This window comes from Microtus pennsylvanicus, chromosome 10 (assembly GCF_037038515.1).
Source record: "Microtus pennsylvanicus isolate mMicPen1 chromosome 10, mMicPen1.hap1, whole genome shotgun sequence".
Lineage (NCBI taxonomy): Eukaryota > Metazoa > Chordata > Mammalia > Rodentia > Cricetidae > Microtus > Microtus pennsylvanicus.
The window spans coordinates 31,382,947-31,395,031 of record NC_134588.1 but is presented as its reverse complement, the minus strand read 5'-3'; the positions used below and the strand labels follow the sequence as shown (position 1 = coordinate 31,395,031).

Below are 12,085 nucleotides of genomic sequence, written 5' to 3'. Positions count from 1 at the left end.
CTAGAAACCTGCACTAACCTATGAAATCACTGGAGAGTCATGGCAGACAGGTAGTAAGTAGCTTGGCAGCTTCTGAGGGCACAATACCATCAAAAGAAAACAGTATTTCCTCTCCAAATTGTGCAAATTCTGGGGACCTTTTTATAGAGAGGGACTTGCTTGCTGCTTCTCTTTAAATTTTCTGTTTCTTTAAATCTTTAAAAAAAATTGCAGAAAGACAGTATCACTTTCCTTGAAAGCTGCCTTCCTCCCAGGTCTCCAGTTCTGTCCCTGCTCTCCTCCCCCATGTCCTCCAAGGGCCACCAAAGATATTTGGGGTAGATCTAGCCCTGCGACAATCACCCAGCTGCAGGCCACAAGGCTTTCACTTTGACTCATCCCCTAGGCTAGAGCCCAGTGCTCATGTCTGACTCTGTCCATTCCCAGCTACCCCACCCCACGTTTAGTACCTGAAAGTTTCTAAAATAACCGTACATTTGAGATGTTCAGTGTGAGGGTGGGGCCCTTGCCAGCCGTCTCAGGTGGTAAGGCATCAGGGCCAACCCGAGTGGCCTTTGTCTGTCCTGTGCCCCTCAGTACACACACCTACAAAGGACTAACGCTAATAGTAGAAGATGCTTCACTCTCAATTCAAGATACATCAATGGAGAGGCAGGAGGATCTCTGTGAGTTCGAGACCAGCCTGGTCTACAAGAGCTAGTTCCAGGACAGGCTCCAAAACCACAGAGAAACCTTGTCTCGAAAAAGAAAAAAAAAAAAAAAAAGAAAAAGAAAAAAGATACATCAATGGGATAAAAACACAAAGCTTGGCTTTACCCTTGAAATTCAGACTATAACTTTGTCAACTCAATCCTTCTAGCAGTGTCTCTTTGTCATCCATCTTTATCTCTTCATCATGGCCCTGAGGGATTCGTCAGGATGACACCAGGTACCACGAACTGTGGTCATCAAGTCCTGGGTGAGGTCTCTGTAGATTCCTAGTACATTTGAGCAGCTGCTGTGTGCAGAGAGAATGCTCTCCTGGAAGGAAGGGCGAAAGCACTTGGAACCGGAGAGCCGCAGACGAGGGCCCCTGGTGATGATACCACCAACCAATACAGCCGACCTCATGGCTCACAGCCACCTAGAGCTCCAGTCCCATGGGATCCAGCATCTGGTCTCCGTGGGCACCAGGCACACAGGGTGGTGCACACACATACATAAAGGCACTCATCCATACTCTTAATAAGTCTTTACAATGATAACTATAGAACTCGGGGTCCACACCTCATGTAACATTTATCGTCGCTGTGACGAAATTTCTGACAGAGCAACTTAAAGGAGAAAGGATCTGTTTTAGGCTCGCTGTTGGAGAGGGCACAGTCCACCACAGCCCAAGAGGGTGTGATGGAATTCATTCACAAAGGTAGGAATAGGTTGAGGTAGGATATTACAAGGTCCTCCCCTAAACCCCACATCTACCAGCTAAATCCTACGTCCAGCAGGTTCCACAGCTTTCCAAGACAATGCCACTAGCTTGATACATATGTGCCTGTAAGAGACATTTTGCATTCAAACCATAACACATCAAAGAGAAAGTAACCTTAACCAAAAGTGATAAATCTGACTGAAAATATAAAAACTTCTTCAAATAGTTGAGAAAAAGTTTGGAAATGAAATGAAATGAAATGATCATGATTTATTCCAAATAAATAGTTTATAGAAATTAATAGTAAATATATATATATATATATGATTATAATATGTGAGAACATGACTACCTAAATATCACAAACTATAACAAAAGCACCAAAGCCACTGAAGTATCTGAATTTAAGTTCTTAAAAACTAAGCACTGGGCAGTGGTGGTGCAGGCCTGTAACCCCAGCACTTGGGAGGTAGAGGCAGGTGGCTCTCTGAGTTCCAAGACAGCCAGGGTACACAGAGAAACTTGGTCTTAAAAAGTGAGAAAAAAAAACATTAAGCACCAGAAAAAAATGCGGACTTCTGTGGCATAGAGAACAGCAGACAGTAAACTAAGCACATTCTAATGGCAAATACGGCTGAAACGGTTGTGTAAAAATCTAAATATTTGGAGAATATATGACATACAATATTTACAAAAAATCTAAGAATAATGGGAGTATGTGGACACTTTGAAAACATCCTCTATAGTTGGGTTTTATGTTTTTGTTTTATGTCTTTGAGGGCCTGCCACCCAGCTCCCGGATAAATACACAGAGACTTATTCTTACTTATGAATGCCTGGCCTTAGCTTGGCTGATTTCTAGCCAGTTTTTCTAACTAATCCCATTTCTCTTTAACTATGTTTAGCTCTGGGCCTTTACCATTCTTTAGTCTATATATCTTTCTTTCCTACTTACTCTGTGTCTGGCCATGTGACTGGGTGGCTAACCCCTGGGGTCCTCCTCTCCTCTTTCCCTTTTTCTTGCCCCTTGCCTTCATGTCTCCTATTTATTCTCTCTGCCTGGCAGGACCACCTATCCCTCTCCTGCATATCTATTGGCCGTTTAGCTCTTTATTAGACCAATCAGGTGTTTTAGACAGGCAAAGTAACACAGCTTCACAGAGTTAAACAAATGCAACATAAAAGAATGCAATAGACCTTTGAACCAATAATCAAATATTCCACCATATAAATGACTATAACACGTCTTAAACTAATATTCCACAACATCCCTCCCTGGATGAAAAAAAACTCACCAACCTATTAAGTATGGTTGTGTTGAAGAGCCAAATCTGGGGTGATTTCATGAAACTTCGTAATAAAAGAGGCAAGTACAATTCCAAACAAATTCCTTGAAGATTATGGTAATTCTTACAGAAAAATAAATAGTGGTGGGGAAAGTCGCAATGCTCTAAATACAGCCTATTTAGGGGCAGGGGGGGGAACGTCCTGAAAGCAATTGAGGTTAAATGTTGTACGCTATTCTCCCTCCATCCCAAAGACAATACAGTACTGGACAGGGCAGGATGGACCACAAAACAGTCAACCCGGAGGCTCCCACAGTACAGACAGGGGAGGCCTATGAGAGATGGTGTCAGAGAAGGCTCCAGGGGCTGATGGGAAAAGGGCCCGCCACTTCTGCTTAGGGAAAGGCCCCCCCGCCCCCCCACCACTTCTGCTTAGGGAAAGGCCCCCCGCTCCCCCCACCTCTGCTTAGGGAAAGGCCCCCCGCCCCCCCACCACCACTTCTGCTTAGCCCCTCACACTAGTCAGAGAATGGGCAGCACCCTAGGCTGGAAAAGATGGATGCTTCAATTGACTAACTCGTTTGTAATCCTGTGTCCTTCTGGGAAACAAAGAGGCAGTAGTTGGCCACATCTCACAAAGCAGCCTGGGTACCACAGGAGTCCAGGGCACTGTCCTTCACTGTCCTTTGTGGCCTTCTCCTCTCTAGACAAGCTGGGGAAAGCCACTGGGCTTGGGCCCCAGCAGAGAAAATCCACCCTATGAGCTCAGAAGACTTCCCATGGGTATGAGACCACAGCCAGGAAGCACTGATCTGTGTTTTTCAGTAAACAACCTACTTCTGCTTCCCCTCTGCCCCTTGCTCCCCTCCCCTCTGGGCAGCTGCCTCCATCTGTCTTCTCCCTGGTGGTGTCTTCGCTGTTGGTCTCCAGCTTCCATGATCACTCGGGCTCTTTGAACCCTAGACTGAGATGTGCAAAGCAGTAGAAGTTCCCAGCACTGGGCCTGGCCTCTGTCTAGGCTCTGTCCCACTGGTCTTCCTGGGAAGGCGGCTGTAGCCCCTGTGGCCAGCCGGGAGATAGCTCAGCACCATGTGGGTAGAGGGCCTCTTAGAGAAAGCCCGAGCCTAGAAACTGGGGATCCCACGAAGAGATCAGCCAGCTTTACTCCCTGAGCTCTTGACTGTCTTTCCCAGCTTATAACTGATATGAAGAATATTCTTTTAAAAACTATTATGCTTCTTTAATGCATGCGAGTATGTGTGTGGGCATGTGTGTATGGCACATGTGTGATCAGAACACAGCTTGCAGAAGTAGGTTCTTTCCTTCTACTATGTAGGTTAGGGGATTGAACTCGGCTCCTCGGGCTTGGTGGCAAGCGCCTTTGCCTACCGAGTCATCTCATCAGCCCAAGGGGAAAAAAAATTCTTGTCAGGAACAGACTAGATATGTACCCAGGCTCTGCACTTTTGAGTTAATGGGCTGATTTTGCAGATAGAGGCAGGCTCTTTCCCATTACAGAAAGGCAATCTGGCTCCCCCTCCCTCTCTAGCTTAAAATCCTCACTCTGGATTTGGATGGAAACGTGAGGACATGTAGCCCTCTATCCCATCTTCCTACTCCCTGCTCCATTATCAAAAAAAAAAAAAAACCAGCCTGGGGTATCCCGTGGCCCAGTCTGTCCAGAACAGTACCTTTTACTACCACGCTTCTTTTCCTCTTGATTTGGATCATGAGTTTTTTTCATCATCCTACATCCAATCGCTGTCAAGCTGGGCACACACACACAGCTGCCCTTCTGTGCTCTGGCCCTTTAGAGAGACATCTTCCACGCTGCTCCTCACAAGAGGAATCTACCTCTAATGCTGTCTGTGTGGAGACCCGTGCTCATCTTGACACACCCTCTTCCTACTGCCACTAGGTCAGGAGCTGGAATGTAGCTCAGGGGCAGTGCACTTGCCTGATGAAGGGGAGACCTGACCTCCTGCAAAATAAAATGATAATCACCTATTTCAGTCCCAAATACAACAGCCTCCTGTGACGTCCTGCCAGAGCTTTCCCAAAGCAGACTTGCACCCGAAGCCCTTCAGGATCAGACACCATGATGCTGTCAGCTTCATCGGCTGGCCGCTCGCTCACGCACCTACACGTCTACCCTAGGCTCTCACAGTCTGCCGGTGTCTTCCTAGGTGTGGCAGTGTCCTTGCTCTTATATCCCCTCCTAGGCTGGCTCACCCTCCCTGTTCTACCACACTTTTTTACCTTTATCCTCTTCCTAGACCTGACCTGAAGCATTGCCCCTCAGTGGCCTTTTCCCGCCAGCAGCACGGCCCTTGCTTCTAAGCTCCAGGCAGACTCTGCTTTAAACATGGACCACAGTTTGAATGACGGCATGTTGGCCATTGCACACAAGGCCTGTGCCTCTCCCTGCCTCAGTTATGGATCGGAAGTAAAGATGCATTTCTTGCAATGCACAGAACCATGCCCGCTACACAGAGAGGTCACTGTTGATGGAACAGAAACAAACACAACTGACGAGCTCCCCGGAATTTCCAGCACCGGGTCGCTCGGTGCATCAGTCACTCATTCTGGTGACAACTGGCGTGACTCTGGGAAGACATTCTTCACATTAGTTGCCACACAGCCCATCAATGGATGTCTGTTAAGAATTGGTGTGCAGCTCCGTGAGAAAGCATGTTTTCCCTCACCCACCCTCGTCCTGCCTCTTGCCATCCCATGCGAGCTCAGGCATCCTGCACACCCATCCATGAACCCTCTCCTTCCCCTCACTCCGTAAGGGCTCTCTGAACTCCAGTCTCATGATTTAGAACAGCAAATCTGTTGCTTTGTTTGGGGCCATTTTGTGTCGTCGAGGTTATGACCCTGTTTGAGTTACCCCAGCAAGGTTTTGAAGGATGGGAAAGGAGGAGGGTTAACCTAGGGCCCTGGCCCTTTCCAGCAGGGCATTACAACTGCATCTACCCTCCCTAGCTTTAAAACCCTTCCGCAGGCGCCAGGAGGACTGGACTAGGGCCGAAAGCCACTCCAGATGACACACCCAGCCCTTCATCCCAGAACTAATTAGTCCAGGAGCTCTGGAGCAATTCCTAATCAGGAACCATGGGAGGGTTCCTCAACCTCCAGGCCCGCTTTGTGCCACACGGCAGAGCAAATTACAGACAGAAACTGAGGCATCTTCTTAGTTAGAAGCCCTTGTGTCTGGTTGGTCTTCTCCTCTGCAAACACTCGAAAACAAAAGCAACCCCTGGGGAGAACCGGTAAATGCTTTAGGGCACCCACTGCCTCTTGCGCCCCATATCAGATTTCACGCACCCCTCCTCCCCAGATAATAGGCCGAGCTCCCAGAAATGATGAGCCATCAACTCTGAATGGCCACAGGTCTCCCAGTTCATAAGGACATGAAGCCCCCTTTAGACCAGCCCCAACTTGGAAGCCACCATTTCCATCACAGAGGCCTGCCCCTCCCGGCCCACACTCTTCTCCCCCTTCACCTTCCTGCTCACCCCTTCGCCTCGGCCTGGGGTGGCAGGAAGGGAAGTGCTGGGCACCGGCCTTGAAAAGCAAAGCCCCTCCTGCTCAGAGAGAGCTGCACGGCGCCAGGGTGCACGCAGGCCCAGTGACCCTAGCCATGCAATCCACCGAGGCCTGGACACAAAGCTGGGGTACGACGTTCTGGGACTATTACTATTCGGGCTCTGGCTCCCTGGATCAAATGGAGCTTTGCCTAGCCTGGAACCTGCCCTACAGCCACGCCATCATCCCTGCGCTCTACCTGGCGGCCTTCGTTGTGGGCATGCCCGGCAATGCCTTCGTGGTGTGGCTGCTGATCAGGCAGCGGGGACCGCGGCGGCTGGTGGACACCTTCGTGCTGCACCTGGCGACCGCCGACCTGGGCTTTGTACTCACGCTTCCACTGTGGGCCGCGGCGGAGGCCAAAGGCGGCCTCTGGCCCTTCGGCGACGGCCTATGCAAACTCAGCAGCTTCGCGCTGGCAGCCACGCGCTGCGCGGGCGCGCTGCTGCTGGCGGGCATGAGCGTGGACCGCTACCTGGCCGTGGGCCGGCCGCTGACAGCGCGGCCGCTGCGGAGCCCGCGCTGTGTGCGAGCCGCGTGCTGCGGCGCCTGGGCTGTGGCGTTCCTGGCCGCTCTGCCAGCCTTGCTGTATCGCCGGCTGCAGCCGAGCCCCGACGGCGTGGGCAGCCAGTGCGCCGAGGAGCCATCTGATGCGCTCCAGGGCCTCGGCTTGCTGCTCTTGCTGCTGACCTTCGCGCTGCCCCTGGCGGTCACCCTGGTCTTCTATTGCCGAGTGTCGCGCCGCCTGCCGCGCGTGGGGAGGGCCCGGAGCAATTCGCTGCGCATCATCTTCGCCGTGGAGAGCGTCTTCGTGGGCTCCTGGCTGCCCTTCGGCATCCTGCGCGCCGTCTTCCACCTGGCGCGCCTCCGGGCGCTGCCGCTGCCCTGCGCGCTGCTACTGGCGCTGCGCTGGGGTCTGGCTATCACCACCTGCCTGGCTTTCGTCAACAGCTGTGCGAACCCGATCATCTACCTCCTACTGGACCGCTCGTTCCGAGCCCGGGCCCGGTTCGGGGTGTGCACGCGCGCCGGGCGCCAGGTGCAAAGGATCAGCTCGGCGTCCTCGCTCTCCAGGGACGACAGTTCGGTTTTCTGTGGCCGGTCCCCAAAGGCGAGCTCTGCCTCGTCCTGGTAGCCTCCCCTGGGGGGGGGGTGGTAGAGGTGGAGCGGCCGCGGGGCGACAGTGCTCCCAGATTCGCCCCAGACTGTGCATCGGCTTTCTAAGAGCTGGCAGCTAAGACTGGCTGTTCTCACAGACTGATAGGCGTGGGAAGATGGGGGTGTTTCCTTAATTTTCCCCAGGGCAAGAAAGGCTGCAGATACCCACCTGGAGAAGCGCGGGAGAAGCGCGGGAAAAGCGCGGGTTCACGGAGTAGATGTGAGGGAAGAAGGTTTTCCTCTCTGCTTCATTTGATGTAGCTCAGCCCAAACATCCAACCCAGACTCTCAAAGATCCTTCTTGCCCCTGACTATTCTTGCCCCTGCAAAAGCCTTTGCCCCCTGAGAAATTTCTTCTCCAAGGCAGCCCTCTAGCAATGCCTCCTCAAAACTGTTCTGAGAGGAGTGGCAGTTCTCTCGCTCTGGTCATCTTTGTTGCTGTGTTGCCTGAATCCTGTCTCATTCCCAGTTTGGATTTTCATTTTCAAAGGCTCACCAACCCCAGAGTGAACTGCCCAACTTGGTCCTTCCCACCTGTTCCCTCAGAGTACCTGCCCTGCTGTGGCGACCCCTCTCCCCTCTGGAGAAGCTGTTCTGGCCTTCCTTCTGAATGCTGGGATCTGAAAGTTTCAGGGGGTGTTCAGATTCCCCATCACTCATCCAGGGACCCCAGGTTCTTCTGTGAGTTCCCATCTCAATAATGATAATAAACCATTTGTTAGCCCTAGTTGGCAACCGTGTCTTGACTTGAACAGCAAGAGTCAAAAGAGTGTCAGAAAGTGCATCACACAACCAGACAAAACTCGGCTCACAAGTTGAGGCACCTCGGGGTGATGGTGTGTATGATGTTGATATGGAGAGGACTAGTTTGCACCTGTCCATGTGGTACTCTGGGGGCGGGGGCAGAGAATTGCTTATTTTTTTAAAGGACATCTCGCATCTTGAAGCTTGCAAGATGAAAGAAAAAAAACCACGAGGAAGATGTACAGCATCTGTCTGCCAGGTGTCATTTCAAGGAAGAGATGTGTAATTTTGATTTTTTTAAAAATGTGGTCCAGGCTTTCCCCCAAGCTCTGGGAGTCCTTCCAGTACAAATGTTTGGAATTAACCATTTCAGACTCTGGTTTATCCTTTGAGGCTTCTGGAAGGCTTAGAAAGGAATTTTTTTTCTTGTTATTTGGTTGTGTTTTTTTTTTTTGTTTGTTTGTTTGGTTTCTGGTCTTTGGTTTTTTTGCGACAGGGTTTCTCTGTTGCTTTGGAGCCTGTCCTGGAACTCACCCTATAGACCAGGCTGGCCTCAAACTCAGAGATCAGCCTGCTTCTGCCTCTTGAGTGATAGGATTAAAGGTGTGTGACACCACGGCTCAGCCTAAGAAATGTTTTCATTTGAAAAGATTTGGCTTAGAAACATCTTGATCAGTGAGGGAAAAGGATTCCAGGATCAGGGCTGTCCCTGAGAACCACGTCCTTGCCAGACTGTGGATCATGGAGAGCTACACAGACTGATGCTTCTGTGTGAACATATGGAGATGGGCATTCTCTCGGGCTGTTTAACCTCCTCTCTCCTCATCCAGTACTGCCACATTCCCTCTAGCATTTGAGACTATTGGTTTGGAGTATATTTAGCAACACAGCCCGCTTTAACCCCACCTTGCAACCGTTCCTGTCAAAAAGAACCTTGCTGCACGCCCTCCTGCACGCCCTGGAAGTGACAAGACTGAGCCAGCAGGGTGTACTTCAGGCTCTTCGGAGTCTAAGGGCTCATTTATATCACAGTCCTGCCTAGCCTCACCGTTGCTTTCTGAGGTGAAGGCCCCAGGGCTTCCAGGACACCCTCATGGAGGGGTGTGTGTCCAGACCGAAGCTTACAGAGCAGGCGTTGTTCAAGGCTGCTGGGACAGGGCCCCCTCCAAGTTCCTCTCTGATTTCTCAGCTGAGCTCCCTGAAGACAGACAGACACAGACAGACAGAAGGCTTCTCGAACCCCTGGGAGGTTTTCATCTCCCATCCTGCATTGCTTCCTGAAACTGGCATTTTCCTACAGCACAGAGCTATGCACAGAGCGGAGCAGAGAATGGCTTCCTCTCTTGGGGTGCAGCACTCAATTGGGTTCTCATGTGCTCCTCACTCCATGGAGAATGAGCCCCACTTCCTGGTGAGGGAGAGGAGGCACGGATACAGGAACTAATAGATTGTGGAGGAAGAACAAACTAGATTCTTTTAGAAAGCAGTTGTGGGGGGAGGGCTGGAGAGATGGCTCATTGGTTAAGAGCATTGGCTGCTCTTCCAGAGGACCCAGGTTCAATTCCCAGTACCCACATGCCAGCTCATGTGTAATTCAAGTTCCAGCGGATTCTACATGCAGGTCAAACATCAATGTACATTTTTTTTAAAAAGAAAGAAAGAAAAAAACAAAACAGTTGGTCCATCTTTATCAAGAACTCTAAAGATGTGCATATTCCAGCTGGGTGGTGGCGCACACCTTTAATCCCAGCACTAGGGAGGCAGAGGCAGGTGGATCTCTGTGAGTCTGCAAAGAGGGTTCTAGGACAGTTAGAACTGTTACACAGAGAAACTCTGTGTTGAAAAAACAAAACAAAAAAAGGGAGGGGCATATTCCACAGCCTCAAATGTCCACACTCCCTAACTTTATAATAAGAGAAGTTTTTAAAGATTTAGACCCAGAAGGAGAAACTCTAAATGTCCAAACATAACCCTGTGATTTCAGGACTATGATGGATTTCAAATGCAAAAGTTAAGGTCGCATTCAGCAAGGAACCAGGAAATGCTGGTAGTAAGTGTCCAAGAGATAAAAGGCAAATTTCAGAAGTTAAATAACCTCCTCACACTTTTATTCTGAGGATGCAAATCGATCAGCACTGCTTTTGTCTCTTAGTTTGCGTTTTATTGCTGTGCTAAAACACTATAATAAAACACAGCTTGGGGAGGAAAGGGTTTATTTCAGCTTAAGGCTCCACATCACACTCTGTTGCTAAGGGAAGTAGGGGCAGGAGCCTGGAGGCAGGAGCCTGGAGGCAGGAGCTGGTGCAGAGACCATGGAGGGATGCTGCTTACTGGTTTGCTCCTCATGTCTTACTCAGCCTGCTTTCTTATTCCATCCAAGACCACCTGGGTGACACCAGGGGTGTCACCACCCACAGGGGACTGGGCCCTGATGTGTCAACCGCCTACAGGCCAATCTGATGGGGGCGTTTTCTCAATGAAGATTCTTTTTTATTTTTCCCGAATAATCATAGCTTGTGTCAAATAGATATGAAATTAGGCAGCACAGTCTCCACTGTATCAAGACTATCTTTCCTTGCTTCTCCCTCCCGGTTTAGGCATCAGGGAAGATCTTCTCTCCTTCTGTTCACCAACAGAAGACCAGGAATTCCGTTTATTTGCTGATTGGTCTCTCATCAAAGCATGCCCTCGACGATTACAGAGAATGCTGTCATTTGATTTCGTGCCGTGCCTCCAGTACTTAGAGCAGTGGCCCCATGGAGCAAGTGTTGCTTAACTGCTGCCAAATGAAGGACTGCAGGACTGTGCCACCGCAGGAGATCATCTGAAAAGGGAAAGAAATTCTGTCGCATTTTATGCATGATAATAGTTACTACTTTATCAAAGAGCATGGAGAAAGGCCAGAGGAAAATGCAATAAATGTCAATGATGATTGTGTTAGAATTAAGAGAATTATAAAACCTCTCCCCCTCTATCTCATTTGCAGAAATGTTTATTATAAGCATTGAAGGGCCGTTAGCATATAGTGATGCTTCCAATACAGAGAGGCTGAAATTAGGCCAGGGCCCGGCTCCCCATGGTCACTTCCGGTTGCCTGACCCTGGGCCCCTCACCCAGGCTTCTGAGCTGAAGGCTGGGGCTGATCATATCTGCTCTGCTGTATCATCCATCAAAGGAAATGATGTTCTTGAAAGTACTCCGTAAGTGGTGCTGGTTCAGGCAGATGCGCGCCGAGAGTCCGTCCTCAGGAATAACATTTCCAGGCCCTCATCTCCCTCCTCATCCTGTAACTGTGGAGAGACCTGTGGGGCTACCCTGGGTTTGAAAAGGTCAGCACCTTAGCTAAGGCTGTAACTTAGCAATAGAGTCCTTACCTAGAAGGTAAAAAGCTAGATTCCTTGGAGGGGAGGGAAAGGAGAGGAGGGGAGAGAAAAATAAAAGAGGGAAATTCCACATCCAGGCACGAGGCTGGCATATGGCGTGTGTCGTTCATAATTTGCCTCTTGTGACTAATTCTGACCTTTCTCCTCACCTCCCTAGACCCCATGGGTCTGTTCTCAGGGCACAGTGTGGGAACTTGGGCCCAGACTGATGAGTGATCTGGGGAGTTCAGAAGGCTGGCAGAGCCAGGATGTGTGTTGGTGATGTCTGATATGACTCAGCTGCCCTCTCCACCGAGGGCAGAGGGACCCTGGACACCGTGACGGCATCTCACTTGTGGGGTTTTCTCAGGCCTAAGTCCCTGGCCTCCCTTGGCTGAAACTGCTCATTCTCCTCATCTGACCCCAGACTCAGCAACTGCCACAAAGGATGGCCAGACCAGGAAATGCTGGTAACTTCACGGAGGAAAAATCGGAGGTGTGAAATTACCCTTCCTCCCGTTATCTTCAAAATCAAA

At 50.2% G+C, this 12,085-nt stretch overlaps 1 protein-coding gene across 1 annotated transcript; it reads left to right on the top strand.

The window, feature by feature from the left end:
- The first annotated feature begins 6,340 nt into the window (after positions 1 to 6,340).
- Gpr25 (G protein-coupled receptor 25) lies at positions 6,341 to 8,145 on the top strand. The gene has a single exon (XM_075987422.1). It carries the CDS (start codon positions 6,341 to 6,343, stop codon positions 7,418 to 7,420), a length of 1,080 nt encoding a protein of 359 aa, XP_075843537.1. The 3' UTR covers positions 7,421 to 8,145.
- The last annotated feature ends 3,940 nt before the right edge of the window (positions 8,146 to 12,085 follow it).

What these genes read in the sequence shown, in the direction of transcription:
- Gpr25 (XM_075987422.1), top strand. Translation starts at nt 6,341, where the DNA reads ATGCAATCCACCGAGGCCTGGACACAAAGCTGGGGTACGACGTTCTGG.